Source organism: Marmota flaviventris, chromosome 5, assembly GCF_047511675.1.
Source record: "Marmota flaviventris isolate mMarFla1 chromosome 5, mMarFla1.hap1, whole genome shotgun sequence".
NCBI classification, from domain to species: domain Eukaryota; kingdom Metazoa; phylum Chordata; class Mammalia; order Rodentia; family Sciuridae; genus Marmota; species Marmota flaviventris.
The window spans coordinates 99,061,977-99,088,179 of record NC_092502.1 but is presented as its reverse complement, the minus strand read 5'-3'; the positions used below and the strand labels follow the sequence as shown (position 1 = coordinate 99,088,179).

The following is a 26,203-nucleotide window of genomic DNA, read 5'->3' as shown; positions in this document are numbered from 1 at the left end:
TTTGCAATTAGATTTCTCTCTGTTTAAGTGAGCACATGATCCCCAGTTTCTCCCTGTGAGCATTTGACACATTGTCACACCTTAATGTCTCTGCTCCATCGCACTCTTGTAGAACCACTGGACCACACTTCACAAAACCTCCATGTGAAGGAATGTGTTTTTATCAGTTTTTATTTTTTAAAAGTAAGGACTTCATTTAGGAACTCCCACAAATCTATAATAACAGTGAAGGTTTTTACACTACTCTTGGCCCAAGACTTTATAAATATATAATGTTGAGCAGATGTTTCCATATTTATCCTGTATTTGGCTGGAGAAGCCTGGTGGAATGGCTAGTTTTAACTCCATTATTTATTAAATGGTGCAAAATGTTTTAGGCGTTCTTTATATGCTTGGCACTAACTGATGTTTCTCATTTAAAATCATTTTTTACACTTTAGTAAGTGATACTGTGGCATCAAGCCACCATAGGTGTGAACTTAGTGTACCTGTGTGGAATACTTCTTAATGAGTACTAATTTTATTTATGCCTAATAAAACAACACAAAAGAGTTGCATATGAGAGTATAAACAGTTAAAGATCTGCATATTTTTGAAAATCCAGTTAAAATTCATAAAGTTTTACAGAATACTTACCATTAAGTCTGGCTTTACTCAACTATATTAAAATACTACTAGACAACGAGAAACTACTTATTTAGTGATTAAATAGTTGATGTGATATTTTAAAAGATTCATTTGTGCAAAGGGCATTTAAAATGTATTCTTTCACATAGTTCAAACATTTTCTTCACATTATTTTTTCATATTTTTTACTGGTGCATTATAATTGTACATAGTGGTGGGATTTGTTACAGATGCGCACAACATAGGAATATAGTTTGGCCAGTATCATTTTCCATTGTTACCAATTTCTCTCCCCTCGTCCTTCCCCCTGGTTCCTTCCTTCTACTCTATTGATTTACCTTTGATTTTCATGATTCACATTTTTTTTGTAACACAAAAGTCTGCCTTCAATGCAAACTGTATTAAGGTGTTATTATCTGAAAATTTTAATCTGTCATCTTTTAAAGCATATACATACTGGGTGCTTAAGATCGAAATAACAACTTTAATGGTTTAATACTGAACAAATTTCTTCTTTTTTTCTATTATTTTTTATTTGTTCTTTTTAGATACACATGACAATAGAATGTATTTTGACATATTATGCATACATGGAGTATAAATTATTCTGATTAGGATCCAATTCTTATGGTTGAGTATGATGTGGAGTTACACTGGCCATGTATTCATATATGAGCATGGAAAAGTTATGTCTGATTCATTTTACCGTCTTTCTTATTCCAATTTCCCCCTCCTTCCCTTCATTCCCTTTTGTCTAATCCAATGAACTTCTATTCTTCCCTCCTCCTCTCCTTTTTAATTGTATTTTTAAGAAAATCCAAAGATTTAATCATTTTCTTGAATTTGGTAATTAGGTATAGCTGTAATATCTATCCAGAAAGAGCCTGTATTCATTTTATATTTTATAGTACATTGGAGTCAGGCATTGATCTCACATATCTATATTGCAGAGATATTTTCCCATTCATTTGAATACCCATATGCCTTAGCTTACATAGTTAAAAGGTGAATGTATGAGGTGGAATGGATGGAAATAAACAAAATGAGCTGTAGTGTGAGAAAAATAAGTAGGAAGGACATATAGATAGGGTAAGAATAATGCAGACCTACACAAATAGCATTTTAATGAGACAATTTAGTGAAGATGTGGTAGGATACAGAGAGAACTTTTCTTTTTTGTTTTTATTTTAATGAAAGAGAAAAGTAAATATAGTATATGTCTTTTATTACATGAAAGTCCTTTGTTCTTTGGTTTTTTTAAATTTAAAGAAATTTAATAAGCTTCCATAGAGTTTCCATTGAGAATTCATATAGTATCTACATATTAATCTTGATGCATAATCTTGATGCACAGCCATATGATTCTGATCCCTCCTGAATAGAATTTTTTTTTCCTTTTCTGATTTAACAGTAAATGCTAGATATTGAGCCCTCCAAGCATGGAGGGGAACTGCCTCTTTTCTTGCAACAGGAACATACCAGGAGAAAACAGTGTTTCCCCCCATTAGAGATGGCAAATTGGGGAGGCAGAGTAGGTTCCATCATAATAGTTCCTTCTGTGTATATCTCAACTTCAGCCTAAGCCTGTGTGGCATGGATTGGGGCTAAACCAAAAAATACTTCTGCAGGAATGTTTCTTCATGCAGGATAGTAAGGCACTGTGTGGTCCTTTATCTTTGTCCTGGCTTGGTGCATCAGAGGCACCTCTGTGTACTGCTGTGTAACCAGACATAGGGTAGCTGTAATGGTAGAACCCTCTCCTAGGAGAGTTGAATACCATGATGATGAGGGTGTGGAGCTTTGCTGGTCTATTTCTGGTGGCGGAAAAGCCCATTGACATTAGTGGTTGGTACCATGTGGCAATTGACAATCCAGGGAATGTTCTGATGATATGTATTATTTGAAGTATGCTACTTATAATATTTATATGTGACTCCTGAACTTTCTTCAGAGAGAATACTAATAACAAGAACTAAATTGACCTAACTCAGGTCACATCTCCTGAAGGATAAAGGTGTACAGGTATGGAAGACTCTTCCTTCCTGGTCCTTCCAGTGAACACTCCTTGTCAAGGCCCTGCCACTCAGGGCTTCCTGAGGTGTGGCTAGGCTCCTGTCTTACTGCCACAGTGGGTAGGGGTGTCCATTGCTCTTTTATTTTTCTAAAAACAATTTTCTTTCAGACAGATTATGAAGAGGCAGAAGGAATCTTCTCATCTTCTTATTGAATAGAGTGTGTAAGCATCCCCTGCCATTTAGAACAGTGATCAATCACTTTTTGTATATGGTCTGGTGAAATGGTCTTAATTTTTAATGTTTTTTGTAGTTCACACAAAGATAAATTGTTACATTGCAAAATTACCGTGCAAATGTGATTCCTTATTTTGTTTTAAGGACTTTGTTGCCTTTGTTAAACACGTTGAAGAGTTTGTGTAACCTGCTTCTGTAACTTGAGATTTATCTTTCTTATTGTTAATACAAAAGCTGCAAATTTGAAGACTGAGAACCTGTAGAAGGATGATTGCACTTAATGTGAGAACATTCGAATCCTTCTTTGTGTCTATGAATGTGATCAGCCTTGCTATCGATTTCTTCTGTCATGCACTGCCAAAGCTTCTATTTAAGTATTGTGAAAACTCTTTGTTTTTTTCAGGTCGAATGAGTGATTTGAGTGTAATTGGTCATCCAATAGATTCAGAATCTAAAGAAGATGAACCTTGTAGTGAAGAAACAGATCCAGTGCACGATCTAATTGCTGAAATTTTACCTGATTTACCTGAAATATTTGAAATAGAAATATACCACAGTGAAAATGAAGGGGAAAATGAAGACTGTGAAAATGCTACTGATGTAACCACCACACCTTCTGTGCAGTACATTAATGGGAAGCACCTAGTCACCACTGTGCCCAAGGACCCCGAAGCTGCAGAAGCTAGGCGTGGCCAGTTTGAAAGTGTTGCACCTTCTCAAAATTTCTCAGAGAGCTCTGAAAGTGATACCCATCAATTTGAAGTAGCAGAGACAGAGTTGTCTACTGTTGTGCAACCTAATGAATCTAAAGAAACCACTGAATTTCTGGAAATTACATGGAAACCTGACACTTACCCTGAAACACCAGAACAATTTTCAAGTGGTGAGCCTGATATGTTCCCCACAGCCGCATCCCATGAGGGAAAAACCACAGAAGGGGCAGAGTCAATTACAGAGAGAGGTCCTAAACTTGAAAATCTGATGCATGAGCATCCTGAACCTGTATCTCCCTTTTCTGAAGAGTCTTCAGGAGAGGCTGCCATTGACCAAGTATCTCAGAAAATGATCTTTTCAAGGGCCACACAGGTAACTTTAGGTGAAGAGGTCGAAAAAAGTACTTCTGTCACATATACTCCCAGGATGGATCCAAGTTCTGCGGCAATAAATGTTTCAGAGAAAGAATCAGTTACCCTAGCAGGAAATCCACGGCCTGATGGCCTTTTCTCTACAATGGAAAGCTGGGTAGAAATAACTCCTAGACAAATTGTGGAGCTCTCAGGAAGTTCTGCAATTCCAATCCTGGAAAGCTCTGGGGAAGTGGAAGATTTTAAAGATAGCATGTTGAACATGGTAACTGATTTATCAAAAAATACCACAGATACACTCTTTACTTTAGACACTGGCAAGATAATGATCACAGAAAATCTTTTTGATGTTCCTGCGACCACCATTGTCTCAGTGTCTGAAGAACCTTCCGTAGAAGTCATGCCTACAAAATTCATAAGTGAAACAGAAAGTTCCAAGTGGGTTTTCAGTACATCCCTTGAGGGAAAGGAAAGGAAGGAGGAGGAGGAGAGAACAACAGGTACAATGTCTACCTTTGAGGTAGAGTCACTGACACAGAGAGCAGATCAATTAATTTTACACCCTGAATTAGGAAGTTCAAATGAACCTACATCTACTGATACAGCTACCAGGAAAAGTTTGATATCCTCGACAATGCCCACACAATTTTCAGATGAAATGACAAGTTCTACACTTGTCTTTACAGAGACAAATGTTTTAGTCAATTCGGGGGCACAGCCATTTGAACACAGCAGTACTAGCCAACCAGGGGACCCAGAAAGGCTGACCACTCTTTCAGGTGGCCCTGTCTCTCTCTCTATTGAGCAGGGCTCTGGAGAAGCTGCTTCTGACCCAGAAACCACCACTGTCTCTTCATTTTCTTTAAATTTAGAACCAGAAATTCTAACCGAAAAGGAAGCTGGCACTTTGTCTCCCCATGTGGAAACAACATTCTCCTCCGAGCCTACAGGACCATTTTTGAGTACTGTAATTGACAGAAAAGTCACTGAAATTATAAACCAAACATCCAAGGAAAAATTAATTTCAGAGGTACCAGGAGAACCAAATTATGGGGCAGAAATAAGGGTCATTCCTACAGGTTTTCCTTTGGAAGAAGATTTCAGTGGTGACTTAATGGAATACTCAACAGTATCTCATCCCATAACAAAAGAAGAAACAGTGATGACAGAAGGCTCTGCGGATGACACATTTAGGAATACCCAGATTTTGTTACCTATCAAACCTACTTCAGATCACAGCAATCACATGCCTAACTCAGAAGCACCCAGTAGCACCATGGTCAGCACGTCAGCCTTCCCCTGGGAAGAGTTTACAGCTTCTGCTGAGGGTTCAGGTGAGCAACAGGTCACAGTCAGCAGCTCTGTTGACCTAGTACTTCCCACAGTTGTGGAAAACATTTTGGATACAGAGTCTCCATTTATTAACCCAGGATTCAGAGAAATGGAAGCTATTGATGAAGTGGATAAAAGATCCACAATTTTGCCAACAGCAGAAGCTGAAAGTACTGCAGATCCAACAGGAAAGGGGGAAGTAAAGGTCAATGGCACAGCTTCAATGGACTTTCTGCAAACGATGGAGCCAGCCAGTTTATGGTCCAGGCAAAACACCAACCCTGTGAGTCAAGGGATTGAGAGTGAAGCAGCATCAGAGGAAAAGAGTCAAGAACACAAATCTTTAGAATCCTCCCAAAGCTCTCTTGGACCAGAACAAACAACTTTTGATTCACAAACACTTACCGAAATTGAACTCCAGACTACAGATTATTCTACAAAGAAAACTTACAGTACTGATAAGCAAATTGGCGTTTCCTTGGTTCACATGTCTACTCCAGATCCAGATGTAAAAAGCCTGGAGTCATATACCTCTCTCCCTGAGCCTACTGCAGAGTCACATTTCTTCTTAACTACTGCCTTAGTGACTGAATCTATACCGGCTGAAAATGCAGTCACAAATTTATCAACTAAAGATGAAGAAAGTATAAAGCTCTTTCCCAAAGGTATGAGACCAACAATTCAAGAGTTGGATACTGATCTCTTATCCTCTGGTCTGGGATCAGGAGAAGAAATTTTGCCTACTCTGCCTACAGTGTCAGTAAAATTTTCTGAAATGGAACAAATTATTAGCACATTATATCCCCACACTTCTCAAGTGGCAAATTTAGAAACAAGTATCTTCAGCAATGAAACTAAAGACGATGAGAGACTGGAAAATGTGGTGAGTGAAGCTGGACCCCTCATTTCCAAAACAGATGATGTCTCCAAAAGTAGTGAAGGGGCACCCAATACAACCTTAACAGAAGTCTCAGGCAACACTGGAGCAACAGGACCCACCACAGCACCTAGCTCTGTCTCCACAGACATTGAACATCCTCAAAGTCAGACCCTCAAATGGGAAGAAGAAATCCAGACTAGTAGACCACAAACTGTAACGGAGCAACTCTACAGTGAGTATTCTTCAACGGCAGAAAATAAAGAAACAGCAAATGCTCCCACTGGTTTTCTGACAAGAACCCCTGGCCTTGAAATGGCCCAAGAATTTGTTACACCAGCACCAAAGCTGTCTGAGTTGTTTGATGAAAATTCTGGAGAAGGATCTGGAGAAGTGGATCTCTCTAATTCAATCCACACTGCTAGAACTACTGAGGCAACTGGGCAAAGAAGCACCACATATGTTTTTGATAGCTTTCTGGAGAAGCATTCTGAAGTGCCAAGTACTGAAGCTGTAGCTGCTGATGGATCCCCAGCGGTTTCTGTGGTGCTGCCTCTTGATTCAGAGCAGAATGAAACCTCCCCTGAGACAATGAGCACCCCTTCAGACATGGTTTCCCATGAGGCGCCCACAGAAAGTGTCTCAGATAGTTTCCGAGATCATTTCATAGGATTTGAGGATTCTACCTTAAAACCTACCAGAAGAAAAGCCACTGAAAATATTATCCTAGATCTAGACAAAGAGGATAAAGATTTAATATTGACAATTACAGAGAGCACCATCCTTGAAATTCTTCCTGAACTGACATCAGATAAAAATACTATCATAGATATCGATCACACTAAGCCTGTATATGAAGATATCCTTGGAATGCAAACAGACATAGAACCAGAGGTGCCATCAGGACCACATGGCAGTAATGAAGAAGGCATCCGGGTTCAAGAGCTAGATGTGGCGGCTGCTAACCATTCTTTAGCTGAGGAGCCATTTGAGAACTCTGGTGATACTCTTCTGGCTAGTAATACTCAGGCAACATATCATGAATCAATGACTCCTGATGTCGGAAACCAATTAGATCACATGGGCTTTAACTTTGCAACTGGGATCCCTATTCCTACCACAGAAACGGAATTAGATATTTTCCTTCCCACAGAAACTTCTCTGCCCATTCCTAGAAGTTCTGCCACAGTTAATCCAGAGATGAAAGAACTGAAAATTGAAGCAAAACCTCTGGATGACATATTTGAATCAAGCACTTTGTCTGATAGTCAAGCTATTGCAGACCAAAGTGAAATGATATCAACGTTGGGTCATTTGGACAAGACACAGGAGGAGTATGAAGAAAAGAAATATATGGGTCCTTCTTTTCAGCCAGAATTCTCTTCAGGGGCTGAGGAAACATTGATAGATCCCACTCCTTATGTAAGTATTGGTAATATCCTCCTTACAGCTCAGAGTTTAACAGAAGCCCCTGAGGTGTTGGAGGGGTCCAGTCCCTCTTATTACACTGATACAACATTAGCAGGTTCAGCATTTGCAAAGTTGTCTTCCCAGACATCATCCTCTCCATTCCCTGCCTACTCAGGCGGAGAAACCTATGAACACACAGAGGTTCCCCAGCCAAGTGCTTTGCCAGGTACAGATGCTGGCCCATCTCAGAGGTCTACAGAGGATTCTCTCCAGGAAGTTCATGCAGATATTGAAGCAACTGTCAAGGCATCCAATGATGAATACTTTCAGGTAACCCATCCTCCATCCTCATCTCCTGACCCAGCATTAGAACCTTTGGAGGAAGCAAGTCAATCTAATTTATTGGAAGAAAAGGAAGCTTCTCCCACACAACTAATTGCTAAGGAAGGAACTGAGACTTCTCAAGATTTCCAAAACAAAGCCAATGACCAGTTTTCTGGAGAAATAGTTGAGGTGTTGCCCAGTGTGGGGGAACCTGAGGCTGGAACTATTATTACAGCTGCCAGCGAAATTCAGTTAGAAGGTGCTGCACCGCGGCCACATTCTACTTCTGCTTCTGCAACTTCCAGGGTTGAGGCAAGTGTGGTGCCTCAGCCCAGCCCACAGACTTTGGAGAGGCCCACAATTCCTTCTTCTTTGGAAATAAACCCTGAGACACATGCAGCTTTCCCCGGAAGGGAGGGTCCCACAGTAGCAGTATCAGAAAAGCAACTATCCGCCAGAACTCTTGATTCTAATCAGGCAACAGTAAGCACTGTGGAGTTAAATACTGAGCTTGCAACACCACCATTTTCCCTTCTGGAAACTTCTAATGAAACTGCTTTGCTGATTGGCATTAATGAAGAGTCAGTGGAAGGCACAGCAGTCTTTTTACCAGGTAAGATCACAACATTGACAAATCTGCTTCCAAATCTGGAAACAGTCCCTTGGTTCTAAGATGTATATGTATACCATTTCTATTGGGATGTTAAATTAGGGGTGTTTTCTTGCACTGTTGATGTAACAGCAGGCCATGCTACAGTATTGAGCTCATAATGAGATACAATGGAAGTAAGTATAGAGTCTTTCTGGGGCTTTACAGATATACTTTGTGCTTTTCTGTGTTTTAAAAACATAGTTGTAACATGGATAAAATGAAATAATGTTATAAAAAAACTCAATGTGTATTTACTCACAACTATTGCTTTTTTATAGGTCCTATAGCTATATACCCTAGTTTTAAAAACAGAAAAAAAGATGCCCTATATCTTTTTTAACTATCTCACTGATGTATACTATATGCTAATTATCAAAATCAGTCAGGCCTTTAACATTTGAGAGTAGTAACTAGCTCTAATAAATATTTCACAATTTGCTCAATGTCAATTATAAGTTCATACTTCAATGTAATTTCCCTGATTGAGGTAGTCTACATAATGCTTCTAATAGTGCCGAGCCATAGTGGATATGTAGTTAGTGTATATTCATGTTCTGCCTGTTAAGAGATTTCTGTTTATTAACTGAATATACCCAAAACATGAATTTAATACTACTTCCTATAGACCACTTTGTTTGATGTTACCAAAAAAGTTTTAAGGCACTTATTATCTCCATTGAAAGAGTAGGTCATGGAGATGGTCAGCAGCTTGCCCAAGGTTGCATAGCCACATCGTGGCAGAGTAGAATTTGAATTCATCAGCCCCATTCTAAAATCCATGTTCTTTTTATTACCCTCTACTTATTTCCATTTTAGTACAAAAGTGAAGAATTGATGTTTAATGATATGTAAACTAGAAATCTTTGAACATTACTTAGTAGAATTTATTTATTTTCTTCTTAATCTAGGCTGAGAATCTTGAGGAGTCAGCTTTTTCCTAGAATGTTATTATTTAAATAACATTGTCTATCAACTCCATAAGTAACCACACCAGTTAGCTGCTACCTAAATAAAGACCAAAGGCTGTACTTTACAGGCTGTGTTGGTTGAAAATAAATGTTTTATTTTAATGAATATGATATATGTCATAGCTATTGCTAGAATTAGTCTTTGATATATATCGGTATTATTTTTTGTGTCACTAATGCTTTATCTTGTGCTTTAGAAAGAGTAAAATAGAAAGTGCAATTTTTTTCATAAATGGTTTGGAGTCTTTCTCGAATAAAATTGATCAAAGATGGATGACATTGAATTTTTTGCTGTCCCTGTATATTTAATCTGTAACCGATAATTTAATAATCTGGCCAACATTTATTTTTATTTTTTATTATTTTGCAATTTATTCGAAACATCTGGTTGTTAAAATATGGTGTAGAGATAATTGACAATAACTGTATAAATATGTGGAGAGTTAAATTTGATAAATGAGTGAGAAATGTGTATCAGTTATCTAGTCCACAAAAGTTACTGAGAATTGAAGTTTGCGCCTTCATTGCAAAACAAATTAGTCACTTCAGTTTAATTCAGTAAACAGTGGCTCACATGGAATTGCTTGGTCTTTCTGTTGAAGATTCAACTTTCAGAGGCTAATATGAACTATTTAGGAAAAAATTAAATTCCTGAAAGTCAAACTTTTCTCCTAATGCAAACTTCTTCAAGTTCACAGAAAGACCAACTTTCTCACCAACTCCTTGACTCGTGGTCTCAGCATGGTGTTTCATGTTATGGTGGGAAAAGTAGGCCTCTGAATTTGTGAGTTCAATTCAGTCTTACACATAGGTTTTATTTGATTCTGCACAAGTGTAAATATGTCACTGGCTGAGGCAGTGTCATCAAGGCAGTGTCCTTTCAACTGCAGAAAGCACAAATTGCTAGGAAGGCTTGTTTTTGGAACTTTAGGAAAAAGTGTCCTGGAAAAAATAGGGTAATTTTTGAAGAAGTCGACGTGCGCATCTGAATTTGCCTAATTTTAATGTGAACTACAAATAGGAATGTGTATCCATCAAGTCATTCTGGTTTTTTAGAGTCTACTTAACACTCAGAAAGTTTGAGTTTGACTTTCTTGTGTGGGAATAACTCTTTTACAGCCAATGTTTCATCAGAAGTTGGACATCTTTTCATGTGTAATTATTTTAGGGTTTCAGGACTTTTGATTCTCTAAAACATAGTAATATTCCATATACATTCTATTTTATTTCAATTATTGTGTGAAACTTTCAACTCTCATTTGGATTTTTGAACATTTAGAGAATTAAGCAGTTCTGAAAGACTATTTTAAAAAATCAATGTAAACCTTAATGAAAATAGGCCTCTCCAAGCAATGTTACCACAAAAATATAAGAATCAAATGGTGTAAAAGTTTTGCATTTTGAAAATATATTTTAAATTATTTGTCCTCATAAATTTATGTCCTTGGCCTTTCCATTGATCTCCTAGGAGGGTTGGTTTTCAATATATTTTAACAAGAAAATTGTAATACAAATTGTGGGTTTCATTTTAGGTGAGGTTTTTGTATTGGGGTTTGTTTTTGTACAGTAGAGTTTAATCCATGTGTTGCTTTTCTTCAAGTATAGTTTAAAGGAGTACATTTGGAACGTGTTTTTGGAAAAAGCATATTAATGTAGCAGAAGAGACTTCAGTGCACACTTTCGAAGAAAAACAGTTTCTGAGCATTAAGTGGTAAAAGGCAATAATAATTCAAATGATGGTAACAAGCAGTCTGCTAAAAAGAATGCATGTTCCATGTATCCAGCCATTTCACATGAACTAACCCCGTTCAAAAGAATACATGTTCCATTCACTGTGCACATATGTGTAATCATTTTTGACTAAAATCAATTACCATTATCATGCCAACTAAATCTGCAGTAGACCATATTAGTTGCCAGATAAAGTATAAAAACTCTGTTGAAAAATAATAATTGAATCCTATAAATGAATAGATACAATTTGCCACATTTTGTTATAATGCCAAGAAACACTCCAGAGTAAAGTTAATGTTAATTTTTCTATGTAGTATTTTTAACTGCTATGGTAAAGCTTATATTATGGTAGCAATAAGTGGCATTTTATGCTATAATATGTTGAAACCTTAGATATGAGCCTAATTGGTTTTTTTTCTTATTTTCCTGAACATGGCAGGAACTGACCGGTGCAAAACAAACCCATGCCTTAATGGAGGCACCTGCTATCCTACTGAAACTGCTTATGTATGCACCTGTGTGCCAGGATACAGTGGAGACCAGTGTGAACTTGGTAAGGCCTCTTCTTGGCCCAGGCACTGTAGTTCTCTTCCAGAAGCTATATTGTGGGAGAATTTGTATTGTTGAATCCATCAGAGATTTTAGGGAGACCCATGTGTAGATGAACTCTATATGAAATGAAATTGAAATCTCAGAGTAATTAATTGGGATATGGGAATGGGGACAGGGGTTGACTGAATTCTGTTGCTACAATTAAGACTAAGTAACTCCTACTGAGGTCGGTTATTCTTTTTTGTGAATTTTAAAAATGGACTTTATAAATGTAAAGATGCATATATATTGACATTTTCATTTAACCTTTATTTTTGCATTTTAATACATAAACAATTTAATAAAAAATGTTTTTAGAAAGCTCTACTTATAATTTAGGTTTGGGGATAACTTCCTTAATTCTTAATTAAATTTTTAATGCGACTGCAAAATGCTATGGGAATACAGTCATTGTTTTCATTGGGGTAATCACAGAGGTCTATGTAGTAAGGTTGCATTTGCCAGAGATCTTTGAAGGTGGGGAGGATTTGAAAGATGGTTCAGGGAGAGATGGACCATACAGACCACAAAGTATAGAGCCATTTGAGTGGCTGCAAGTATTCAGGTATGCCAATTAAGGGTGTGTGGGGGGGGAGAGAATAACAAGCAGGCTGGGTCTAGAAGATCCCGATCTCTGAGAATGTCCTGAATTCAAAGACCAAATAGTTTTGATTCATATTCTAGTTGAGTGGCTTTGAAACACTATCAGCCATCAAAATCACCCAGAGGGCTTGGTAAAACACAAATTGCTTTCCCTATCTCACAGCATCTAATTCAGGAGGTCTGAAGTAGGACCTGGAACATTCATTTCTAATACTCTCAGGCAATGCTGATGCTGCTGATCCAGGGACCATACTTTGAGAATTGCTGCCTTGGGTGACTGGGATCCATGGAAAGTGTGAGAACAAAAGAAGAAAATTATCCTGACTATGCACAAAAAGGATGAGAGTCTATAGAATGAAGCATCTATCTAGGAGGAAAGGGTCCAGAGGTAGCTAGGTATTTTGCATATTTCACATGTGAAGTAATCAGAGCATAAGCTAGGATTGGAGGTGGGAAGTTTAGGGGGGCTTTTAAAATCCATTTTAGGGTTTAAGGGATTCACCTAATAGCAATGAAGACAATAACCCTATCTTTGAAATTTTCTTAGGATAACCAATTCAGAAAATATAAAGTTGTTCAGTTAAGTTTGAATTTCAGATTAAAAAGGAGTTTTGTTTTGTTTTTTTTTGTTGTTTTTTAGTCAAGTTTGCCCTTAATACTGCATGGGACATACTTTTGCTAAAACATTATGTTTTTATGTAATTTGAAATTCAAATGTAATTGGCTATCCTTTATCTAACTGGCAATCTCACACTAAACAGATTTATTTCACCCTTTTTGAAAGTATTTTTGTGGGCTTTCAAATTTTATTTCAGATTTTGATGAATGTCACTCTAATCCCTGTCGGAATGGAGCCACATGTGTTGACGGTTTCAATACATTTAGATGCCTCTGTCTTCCAAGCTACGTTGGTGCACTTTGTGAACAAGGTAAGAGCTATAACAGCATTTGTAAGATGAATGTTAATTGATGTTTTTCAAAATTTTGGCCTGACTGCATGTTTTTTCCCATGGAGCAAATTCACAGATTACCCAAGTGTGTTAGGTTTCCTGAAGTGTGAATAGCTCAGCCATAGTGCTGACTTCATTATGATTGATTTGTTGATAGAATGCAGTTGCAGACAGACTCACTAAGCTGAATTCAAGGACATCTAGTCACAAAAGGAGTATCATTATATATATTCTTCCTAGGGACAAACTAGACATTGACCTTAATGTGGCTTGTGTACTAAGGAGTGCTGGATTCAGTGTTGCCTTAATTTTTCTCCTAAGCACTTGAGACTCATGAACTTATTTTCATAGTCAATCATATCTGGAGAATGCATTGATAAAGTTGTTAGAATACATTGGCCTTAACTTGGCACATTCTATGTAAAAGATGTGAGTCTGCTCACCAGGAAATTTTCCTACTAAAGAAGCATCTATTTTTTTTTTTCCTGAATGAAATAAAGGCCTAAAATCTCATGATCCCTGTAATTTCCATTTTATGGCCAACCTAAGAGTATATTTTAGGTGGTTAATGGTAACATTTCTTAGCCCATCAATCAGAAACAGATTGCACGCTCAGCACACTCAGCTTTGGAATGTCGGTTTCCTCTTCTTAAAGTCATACAGTGGTTTGGCTTTGATAAAAGTGTGCAGTGCCAAACTTCCATTCCAACAGACAAAATGAAAAAGTATTAGACACTCAGACACATTGGTCTGGCCACACATTCTGCTTTGCAGTGTTAATTCAGACGTCACTATAATTAAAGCAAAGCTTTTAAAATGCTGCACGTACTGAATTACTATTACAAGGGGCTGGGCAATGGCTAAGTTTAGTGGGGGGTTTCTTTTCTTATTGCATATGGTGAGTATGTTTCATAATTTTAAACATGAAATTAGACTAAGCTAGATTCTCTTTAAAGTAAAAAAAAAGCACAAAAGGGTGAGACACTTGGAGTGGTCAAATGTGTTAAAATGATCCTGGCTTCCCCTAATTTCAAGTACAGGAGAAATTTACAAATGGATTTGTTCAAAAAGTGTTTATTGAGTATCTACTCTTCTCCATACACTGGCCTGGCCATTGGAGATGGAGCTCTGAAAAACAATAGCAGGTTTTTTTTAAAAAAAGGTCCCTGACTTCGGTGATTAACTTTCAGCAGAGAAAGAAAAAAGCTACTACTTGTTTTATACTTTTGTAGTTTACTAATTGCTTCCAGGTACATTATTTCTTTTGACTGATCCAACATTTCTATGCATTAAGTGTGTTAGAAACTGAAGATCAGAGAGAGGAAGAGTTGTACCCAAGATTATATAGCTAATTTATAGAATGGGCAAAACAAACCCAAGTTAACTTTAAAGCCTGAGTTTTTCTCAATACTTCTAAAGCAGTTCTAAGAGATAAATATCTTATTTGTGTAGCTGATGGATTGAGTGGCAATAGATTCTTAGAAGGGATTTGAGGGCCAGTTTCCTCCCCCCCTATTTTATAAAGAAATTGAAAATAAAGTTTTAAGTTGTTTCTTCATTTCTGGGACCACCTAACTCTCAGGCACATTCTATTTCATCTTCAATCAAGTTTAACTTTTATTCACTCTACTTGCTGAGAAACATCTACCCCCATCTGCTTACCCAGTGCAGCTGTGCTCCTGTGATTTATTGCCAGGACACTGAAGGACTTGTTGCTCTTCTTTTCAGGTTGCCTAAGAACAAATGTTTTCTTCATTAACAGCAGCATTGTTGTCTAAACAGTTTTCCATCCAAAGTTCCACGATGACTGTGTCATTATTTCTTCAGCTGACCTTTTCTCTGTGTTAGTAACTTAAGTCTCAGTAACTCTGAAATAGGGGACATATTTTGGTGGAATCATAACAGACAGAAAATCTAGAAGTGCTCTGGGACTGTTAGAGAAACAACTCTGCATGCACAGATTGCCCCAGTCCAGCCATGATGCAGTTTACCAGGATGGAGGGTCAGAGTGTTCGTAACTCCTTAACAGCCCTTTATCAGAGGTGTTGAAAACATTACCTGTATAGCATAAAAAATATTTTTAGGGGAGAAGATTAAGAGTAATAGTTTCAGCTTCTGTGGTCAGGAACAGGAGTTTCACAACTGCAAATCTGGAATTGTAACCTATAAGTGAGAGTGGTTTTAAAACATAAGATGTCTTTTCTTGAAACCAAATGATTTTTTTAAAAAAAATATATCATTCCAAAATGTTGACTTTTAGTAAATGAAATGTGATTCACATTACTCAGGTAAAGGTGGAAAAACAGGTAGACTAATCCTTATATTTTCTGTCAGAATAGAATTCTGGAAGATGCTTCTTGATGTACAGTCCTTCATTACATATTTGTTGAATTCGTGAATGATAAAAATTAAGTTGGTCTGTGTGGGTACTAGGCTTTTAAAAAATATAAAAAGCCATTCTGTTAAGTTATATATATTGTGTGTGTGTGTATATATATATATATACACACACACACACACACACACACACATTCATTAGAAAGCTATGGTTTAGACAGTAGAGATTAATTCTCTCACCTTGATTTTGACAGAAACTCATCTCCTTATTTTTTAGAATTGTTTTCTCATAAGAATATATTTGCCTGTTAACTGGGAAGGGCATTTGTCTTAGTTTTTGTGGTGCTATAGCAGATAATACTGGGTACTTTATAAAGAAAAGATGTTATAACAAATCTCATTATTAAATATAAAAATATGGAAAAAAAAGGAAGAAACACCTGTGTATTTAGTTCCCAGTTTGGGGAGCTGAATGTCCAAGATAGAGTGACCCCATTTGTTTAGTTTCTAGTGAGAGCTTCTTGCTACATCACAACATGATGGAGAAGCAGAAAGGCAACTGGCCTCAGGTAGAAGGAAGAGATAACATGGTGAGACAGGAAGAAAGAGATGTTGGAGGGGCAAAGCTTGTTTCTTTCATAACAACACACTCTAATGAAAACTAATCTGCTCCTACTGGACTCAACTCATTCTATGAGATAGTGTGAATCCACCAGGAGGGTGCAGCCCCCAGGACCTAATTACCTTCCTCCAGGCCTCATCTCCTAAATGTTCTACCACCTCTTCATGCTGCCTCACTGGAGACCAAACTTTCAGCACATGAACCTAGAGAAACAAACCATAGCAGCATTGTGTAACAATGACGTGGTCATGCATCTAGATTTTAGGATCATTTTTTTTTATTGTAAAAGAGAAAAAAATGCTTAATGACAATCTATTTTAATAGTAAAAGACAAAAAGAAAAAGAAAACTGAAATCACTCAGGTTAACAGAGAAGAAAGAGTGCAGAGATTTCTTTTTCTCATGTATTGTTCGAGAAGTGATGACCCTCTAGAATTTTAAACTGTATGTCTTAAAATAAGTGAAAACTTCCCGGGTTCAGGAAAGCTAAGCTATTACAATATCACAGTAATGACTTTGGTAGTGAGAATATCCTAAAATGTTTTTCAACAGTCCTCCTCTATAAAAGAACCCTGCCCCTGTGTGAAGATCTGCTTCCTCCCCTCCCCACCTCATATCTGAATTGTTCCAAATGAATTTCCCCCAAATAAAACTACAATCCAAGTGACCAAAATTTGCTTTATTGTGTGGTGCTGAGTACTGCTTTTATACCAAACCATCTGACTGTGACCTTAGGTCTTTCCTGTGAGATTTGGTGATCTCAAAACAACACTTTAATAAACTCAAAACTTCCAGTACACATTATTCAAAACAATTAGTCAGCAAGTTGTAACTAAACAACGGGCCTGATAGACTAAACTAACATGAAGACTGCCCTCCAAGATAAGCCACATCTGTTGCATGAACATGGTCTGAATCAATGAAGCCAGGAAAAAAAATTAAAACTCTTAGAAAGGATACTTCCCCATGACCATGGGAAGAGGAGTAAATTGAGTGAGAATTGGAAGATGGTTTGAGTTTTTATTTGGCCCAACTCCACCATATGAAACATCATTCATTTAATCTAGTAGGCTTCTGTTTCCTTCATGGATTATTAGAATTAGGGAAGAAGGTATGCTTATAAAATAACCCAGGAGATTTTGTTAGCTTTTACATGTAACTGCTTCAGTATATTTGTGAGATATATTTTGTAAAAGTCAAAATTGTTTCTGTTGATATTTATTTAGTATGAAGAGTATGTGACCCACCTTTGGGTGGGTAGGTTTGAGAGAAAATTGAAAATGAGTGCACAGTTCTACTAGCAAACCTACTCTTTTGAGAATATACATCAAAATTGGCAAAATAGAGAGGAAAGCTGAAGCTTCCTCATGGTGTAAACTTCAGATATGTTTGAAAAATATTTTCATCACACCATATTATCAGTTGCGGCAGGCTATTTGAAAAAGAGAGAACACACATGGGTGCACACATGTGTGACATGGTGGGAAGGCAGTACTAAGTACTAAGTTAAAGAACTCAGGTATTTCATTTCTAATAAAAGTCTGATGCATTTGCTCTGGGAGTTCCCTGGTTTCCCGCTCTTTGGCGAAAGAGCGCAGACATTCAGGCTATATCCCCAAAGCTGCCTAAACGTGATTGATATTTCTTTTTGCAAATTCCATATGACAAGAGTCCTTTGGCCCCCAAGATACCTCTTTGGGTAGTGGGAAAGACTATTCCCAGAGCCTTGGAAGTTGTTATCCAAATAGAGCGTGCATAATCTTGTTACCCAAAATGCTTATCACTTGAATGATTCTCTTAGGAAAGTCCTATGGGTAAGGAATTGTCTCCACTGCTTCCCGAGTAAGTCAGCAGACACTTGCAGCCTAGGAGGTTTTGGCTGGCTGCTCTTCCAGTTTTCTCCTCTGTTGAAACTGGCTCTAATCAAGGAAGTTGCAGTTAGATACTGCCTTTTTAGTCCAAAGATGTAAAACCACCCACTTTGCTAGGATCAGTTGGGCTTACTTTATAATGATTTCTTTGTCATCGTGACCAACTTCTATGAATCAGTTACTTCAGGGACATTGCATAGATATTGGCTTGGGTATCCTATCAACACTTGTACTGGGCAGCCAAGTTTGCATGACGTAGGTGAGTTTAATAAGCTCCTGCCTTGTTTCTCTTCAGACACTGAGACGTGTGACTATGGCTGGCATAAATTCCAAGGGCAGTGCTACAAGTACTTCGCCCACCGACGCACATGGGATGCGGCTGAAAGGGAGTGCCGTCTGCAGGGCGCCCATCTCACCAGCATCCTGTCTCATGAGGAACAAATGTTTGTGAATCGTATGTACCAGATAAACATGAGTTTTCTGAAATTTCACTCTTCTCACCATTTTCTTAGTTTTCTCCATATCCAGCTGAAAAGATGTACCTTCTTCAGTCTTGATTCAGTTTATTAAATTCCTCCGCTGTGAACTGCCTAATCGCACTTATATGACTCTTCCAGTTTGAGAAATATTCAGCTATCCTATAAGGAAGTCATTACATAATGCCAGCAGTTAATAGGTGAAACAGGCTGTAGGTAGAATCACAAGCAATTATTATATGATTTTTTTTTATTTATAGAAATGGCTGTTTCTTGCAATTCAATATACTTCTCACCTTAGTTATTTTCATAGTCTCTATTTTGAATATTTGTATGTATTGCCTAAAGTTAAAGTTGCTTTCAGTTGTTTTTGTCTTATTAGTTAAGATTGAATTATGAATAACAGCCTAATCTTACCCTTTGTGCATTTGGTTCTCATCCAAGTTTCTAATTATTTTAGACCATAGAAAGTGAGCTACATATTAAGAACATGAATAGGTGAAGATTGAAAGCTAGTGAAACCTAATACCAGAGCTGTTTAATAGCTTCTTAAACTATATCAGAAGAGGGCAACTAGATTTTATGTAGCAAATATGTAGAACTATTTTTTTCTCATGAAGCACTGTTCAGTGCCCTGTTGAACATGTTCCCATGATGTCTGCAATCTTTTTGAAGTTTGATTATTAATTTGTAGTCTGGATAGAGGTCCATTTAACTTCATTGAATTAGTGACTCATCTCATGGTAAAAGAAAATATTTTGAGGATAATTTTTGAGAAATATCTTAACTGTTAAAAATGCTTTGAGAAGAAACATGTGGCTTCCAAAGTGAGGGTAGAATGAATAAGATCTGCTATATTTTATTGGGCCACTGAATTTTTGCCAATTACCTAAATTAACAAAAATAAGTGGAAAATTTCAATCATGAGTAAGAATGGAAAAAAGTATTTAATTATAGTAAATGGCTAGGGAAGTTATTGTCTGTGTCTGATATTTTAATGTCTCACAGTGTTTGCAAATTAGCTTTTTTTTTCTATGCACAACTAAATAAAATTACAGCAAGAAGATGCATGATTCAGTATGAAAATAATTTTCTTTGCTATATTTTTGTCCATTTATGGGAAAGGTAGTGAGAATGTGTTGTTTCCCATGCCTTAGGTGTGGGCCATGATTATCAGTGGATAGGCCTCAATGACAAGATGTTTGAACATGACTTCCGTTGGACTGATGGCAGCGCACTGGTAAGATGCTAATGAGAAGGACACAATTCTAGAAAGCTTGGTGCTGTGTGCTGGTTGCATGTGACAGAGGATGCATTAGATTAGAGACATGTTCAGTGAATGACTCAAGGTCACTCAGAGACAGGGCAGAATTACAAAAATGTTTCAAACTAATTGATCCAACATCCATCAGCATTGCCTCTGATGACTATGGCTTTCTTTCAAAGAGGATTATAACAAATTTCCATTGAAGGGAAAACTAGATAATCACCATGAGTTTGTGTTTCAGATGGCTATCTTTTTTAGCTTCAAAAAGGAAAAGAAAAAAGACCTATTAAAATACCATTTACTCTTACATAATTGCAAAGGAAATTTGCTTTAAAACATGGCTCATTTTTATCCAGGTAAATAGATTCCTTTAACTTTAAGAAAATTGTTGATTTATAACATTGTGAATACCCTTCCATTCAAACACTGCTAATCTTATATTGATTTTTTTTTTTTTTCTACTGCTTAAAGAAAAAAGTGGCTTGGAAATGCTGGCCACAACTTTGAGTAAACTGCAGTAGGTTTTTAAATCAGAGCACATGAAGCTGTGTTGAATCACTCCTGGTCAATATGGGCCTAATTCTCTTGAAACAGTTTGGATGTGATTGGTACCTGGTGATACTCAGTGCTCGCTGTTCACTAGAGTCACCAGGGGAGAATAATTAAAAAGTAGCATCTAGGCCTCAGACAAGATTTAGTTTAGCAAAACTTCCAGTAGCTGTGTTTTCTACATGTTCCATGTTGACTTAAAATTCAGATAATAGGATCCACTAGCTTAGATGTAAATGTAAATCAAATTCTATATTCGATAAAAGAGTAAAAATTTAAAATAACTAAGTTCTCTTTGTGTATGAATTGCTTAGGTACTTAAATTTTATTCATACCTTCCACTCTTCTGGATTTCGTGAGTTTGGCAATTCTACTACAAATGCCAGAGTAACATCTGTGTTTGGAAGTTTTACTCTGTTCAGGGAGCTTTTCTGTACTCTTATGTACTGTTTGTATCTAGATGTGCACTGAGCTCAATTCTGTCACCTGTTTTGCAAGTAAAGGAAGGAAACTTCAGTCAGGTTGAGCTATATGCCCTGAGTCACAAGTCTATTAAGTGGTGAGGCTGGTGTGTGCACTCAGGCCTGTCTCCAAAGCCACAGTCTCCTCTCGCTGGTAGTTTTGAGTCACCTAACATAAAGCCTGGCTTGCTCTCTGTCTGCCATCACTCTGAATGTTAAATCAATACTACTTCTCCCTCAAGTTTATAAGTACTTTTTTGGTTAAAAAAAAAATAGGGAAACTGGCTTGTCTATAAAACATGTTCCCTGAAAGTTATGGGAACCACCATCCCAGGATCCATGTCTCCATTTCTCTCTAATTGTCCTAGCTAGAAGGTGTACCTGTATTGGTTGCATCTCTGTTTTAATTTTCTGTACTTAAGGGGTATAATAATGGTCACTTAGATTAATAGTGGTTGGTATTACATGAGTCCTGATATATTAATTTTTTATTGAAGACAGATCATTTTAATTTTATAATTTAATTTTATAAGTGAACATACAATGGGAAGGACTTTTTCTATACCTTAAAGATAATTAAAATTATTTTTGGAATTTTGTTAATATATATTATTTAGCATTGTCATTGAGCAAGTTTTCCTTCATTGAATATTTGTAGAATAAGCTGGATTTGGTGGATAGATAGCCCAGTGGAAAGTGCAGATCCTTGTGAAACTCCATTTCTATTACAGAAACTGGAATGTCCAAGGCTCAAGTGGCCAGTCCTGCTTGGTACTTACTTGTGTCTTGCAGATCTGGCTGGGTTCCTGTATGTTGCAGCTTGAGCCTAGAATAACTGCATTTGGTCATTTAGAGTGTTTGAAAAGTCCATCCTTTACTACACACTGACCTGACTGAGCCAAGTCCTGGTTGTTTAATATCTACCATTAGTTATTTAGAATGATTGTATGTTTTCATTCTTAGCATAGATTGTATTCCTAGATGTTTACTCTGGTCTCCCCATTAGCAGTTCATCTCTTCAAAGAAGTGGTTCTTTTCCCTGCCTTTTATTTCAGATGGTGTCTAGGATAAGGCCTCATGCCATAGCACTGTGAACTTAATGAGATGGAATATTGGCTACTATCTACAGCTATGTGGGTCTGTAGAATAACTAAGGGATGTTATCTTTCCTGCCAGGTCCATACTAGTGAGCATGACTCAACATGTTATTATTCCACATGCCACTGCAAGGTTACTCAACTATTTTTTTTTTTCACCTGTGCCCATTAGGTTTCAATGCACACAAATACTGTGAAAAAATAAATTATCATTTCCATGGCCTAGATTGGCTCTGAATTTGGTAAATTAGTAAGCATCGCACCTTGTAGAAAGAGAAATATTGATCTTCCTTGGGAATTTTCAAAGGAAGATAGCATAGATGATGCTCTCATAGATAACCATACAATATAATGTAGAACCTTGCTCTTAATTAATTCATCCCTTTAACTGAGAACCAAGGATTAAGTGCATGCTAAGAAAAGCCTTAATTTGAAGAAGGCAGGAAACATCATAAACAAGCAAAGTTTATTCAAGAAATGACACAAGTACTTCCAGAAAAAAACTCAGACCTTTGGTTTCTTCTTAATTCACTCTGTGTAAAATAAAAGTGTGCTAAGGAGTGTCCCTTAACTTTGAACATTTGGGAACAGAAAAGACCATCTGTCTAGCAGCCTCTCTCCCTCCCATTTGACTGATCTTGGGCCCACTTTCCTGCTTTTTGAATCCACCCTTTCCTCTGTCCCCCTTCCTTTCTGAGAAGCCTAGGTGTCTCTTAAACCCGTTTGTATTTCTTTCTACAATCACCATCCCCTTAACAGGTTCCATATGTGTGCTGGCCTTTGAGTAAAATAGTTCTCCTTTGTTTCGCTGTTTACTCCAAGTTTCTTGCTTTTGAAAATATCCCTAATAGCTCGTCAGGTCTTCTCTGGGGTGAGCAGTATCTGCTTACACTTTGAAATGGTGTTAACTTGACTGAATGCAACATCTATGGACTTTGTTTATGTTTTAGAAAGATTCTTCTCCTCTTCTGTATCCTCTCCTCTCTCTCTCTCCATTTTTTTGTTTGAAAGATTTATTAGACCTCATCCCTGTTGGGAGGTAAAACAGTGCTAAGACGAAAAGAGACTTTGGTATTTACCTTTCACTATCTTTTGGTATGCCGTCATATGATTCAGGGAAAACAAACAACTTTATATTAGATATCGATTTCAATGATTTCTTTTATTAAAATAATTATATTCTGCTTCCAGTAGGCTTGTGGTATAATTATGTCATAATTAATATGATTATGCTTGATAGCTAGACTAATTCAATTCATATGTTTATATTAAATTAGTGATATTGTTTGGCCAAATCATTTAAATTTTCTTTATTCTTCAGATTTTCTGATTGATTCATTCCATGTTATTGGCTTCTATAATAGGATGTTGATATTATTGATAAAATACCAAATTTTTGTTTTTGTTATATTTTAGGAATCACCTTCATTATTTACTTGAGGTATTTGCCCAACAAATTTCACAAAAGGCTTGAACCTTGTGATTTTTGTTTAAGTTACTTTCTCTTTAACACATTTCAGTTTTCACTTTGTCACTTGGCTTTCCCCTAAGCAGTTATTCTTTAACTTGACTGTTGATCCCTAACAGTGAAACAAACCCAGTGCTTTATTAGAAACCTTTACAAAAAAACTCCCATTATGCATTTCTTTCATTGGCACCCACATTATTTTCAAAGACGCTAAGTTGAACTGTCCTAGTTAAACACATCTTAAAGATGGAGAACTTTATCTAGCATCTATACTATTAGCTGTCTTTGAAGTTGTTTCTTTGACCAGTTCTTAACTGGATGACTCATCTGAAGTGTTTCGCTCAGCTCTGCCTTCAGGTGCCAGGGAACTTCTCTCCCCTGGCTGTGAACTCTTCTTGCTCCCTCCTTATAATTCTTCTTTGTCTTCCCTTTGCTTTTGGTATAAAGTTCTAATTATTAGCATGACAGACAGAACCCAGCAAGTCTATTTTCCAGTTTCTCAGCTATAGCAGAAACCATCAGTTTCTGGAGTAAGTCATGACCTCTCTTGTGGGGCTTTACACATACTACCCTGGTGCTGAGCCTGTTCTTACCTCCTGTTCTGATTTCATTTCAGAACATACAGAAGCCCTGTGCAGCCAAGCGTCTCCTTCCTCCCAGAGGCCTTCCTACCTGGGCATGACCAGAGCTCCTCCTCTGGGCTCCATGGCCCTTTCATTCTATTCCCATTGTAGCACAGAGCCCCATGGGATTAACTCCCTGACACTGACCCTTCTGAAGCAGGGGTTAACTTCCATCTCTATTTTTTCCAGAAAATAGTAGACAATTTGCATAGAATAGATACTTCATAAATATTTCTGAGTGAACACATGATAATCAAAAGGCATTCATTGCTCACTGTATCTTTTGAATCTTGAAATAATCACATTAAGTCTTGCAGATGAATCTCTTTGTGACAATTCTTGTTTATCTAAATTATAAACTCTACTTACAGTTGCACAAGTAAGTAAAACCTAATAGATTCTCAAAAATGGCAAAAAGAAAAAAAATATGTGTTTCTCAATAACAGAAGTTTATAGGTGAACATAATATCTTGCAACAGGTATTAATCCCAAAGGAAACAAATGTTTCTATTGGAAATGATGACAGTTGTGTCCATGGCTGTCCCCTAGGAATACCTTTGTAATGAACTTCAAAGGTTAAAGATGGAAAGTATACTTTGGCTTCTGCCATTCCTGAATGTCTGAGTGATATCAGGGCAGATTTTCCTATGAATCTGTAAGAAAACAACAATTACTTAAAAATTTGAGGGAAATTTTTTCCCCCTGAATTAGACACATATTTAATGTCTTTTCTGAAGAAAAACATGTTTTTTTTTTAAAAAAAAATTTTATCATTTATATCCAAATGTAGTGAAATAAGTAAAAGGAAATAACACTCCTAAATATCATCAGCCCATTTGATTTTTTGAATTGCTTGGCCAAGGATGATTTGATTGCTATATGTAAGTGAGAACTTCATTTATTGATCCGCTGTCTGAAGCTTATCATGCTAGCACAGAGGAAGCCAGACATCAAGAAACATTTTGGAATCATTTATATTTCTCTGTCTATATACTTCCTGGCAAAATAATTGTCAGAATTTTTTTTCAACTGAAAACCATATTGTGTCCATGGGACAGCACAATTTAGGAGATAGTGGGAATTCTTAGGTGCCTTAACCACACAACTTTGTACTTAAAAATTCTACATAAAAATATTTCTGAAGATAACCAAACTTTCTTTTTTCATTTTGATTGGTGTAGTGCACTCTGGCAAGCTGGTATTGCTGGAGTGTGATATGACTTGCCCTCTCTCCTAGGTGATTAGAGTTGAGGCACAGGAATTGTCAGATAGGTCTGGATCTGACTTTAAATCCAGAGACTTCTTTTCCTCTTTCATGAGACAACTTATCATTCTATTAAGCAAACCATTGTGAGACATCACAGCTTTGGAAAAAAAAAAATAGAAACAATAAAGAATAGCCCATAAGCCAGAAAGAGACTCTTAACAAGGGGCAGAGCAAAGAAGTAAAAAGTCATAGGCCATAAACCATTATTCCTCTTCTGCAGGAATGTATCATTATTACCCTTCTATAAACACAAAAGTTCCTATCCTCCTTCCTCTCCCAGATGTCTTGGACACTGAAAAGAGAATCGGGAGTATTAACTCATTCCGGTGCTTTCTAAGCTTGTTTGCAGGTTTCTGCTTGTTTGAAAGGACTGCACATAGTTTGGCAGAAAATAATATAAAACAAAAGACTCTTATTAAAAACTTCAGGGTTTTTTTTCGTCTTTTTAAAAAATATTTAAAATGACTTGTTGAGAGTAAATGTTTTCAATACAGAGAAAAGATAAATGTTTGAAGCGATGGATATACTAATTACTCTGATGTGACTATCACATGCTGCATACATGTATTGAAATGTTACACCATACTCTATGAACCCATATAATTATTGTGGACCATTTAAAAAATAAAAATATATTTTAAAAATTCTACCCCCAGCCCAAACCCTTAAGTTTTCCATTTTCTACCTGAAAATCTCAGGAGACTTTCCATAAAATATTTGCAGATGTGTCAGCTGTGGTGTGGTTTTAGCTCCAAGCCAAATGC

At 36.9% G+C, this 26,203-nt stretch overlaps 1 protein-coding gene across 2 annotated transcripts in view; it reads left to right on the top strand.

Moving 5' to 3' along the window:
* Positions 1 to 26,203, top strand: part of Vcan (versican) — a 103,987-nt gene that overhangs the window by 62,091 nt on the left and 15,693 nt on the right. For both annotated transcript variants that reach the window (XM_071612440.1, XM_027927644.3), the window contains 5 exons: positions 3,280 to 8,517; positions 11,698 to 11,811; positions 13,268 to 13,381; positions 18,527 to 18,685; positions 19,865 to 19,947. In XM_071612440.1, coding sequence (XP_071468541.1) covers positions 3,280 to 8,517; positions 11,698 to 11,811; positions 13,268 to 13,381; positions 18,527 to 18,685; positions 19,865 to 19,947 — 5,708 coding nt within the window. The remainder of the gene's footprint in view (positions 1 to 3,279; positions 8,518 to 11,697; positions 11,812 to 13,267; positions 13,382 to 18,526; positions 18,686 to 19,864; positions 19,948 to 26,203) is intronic.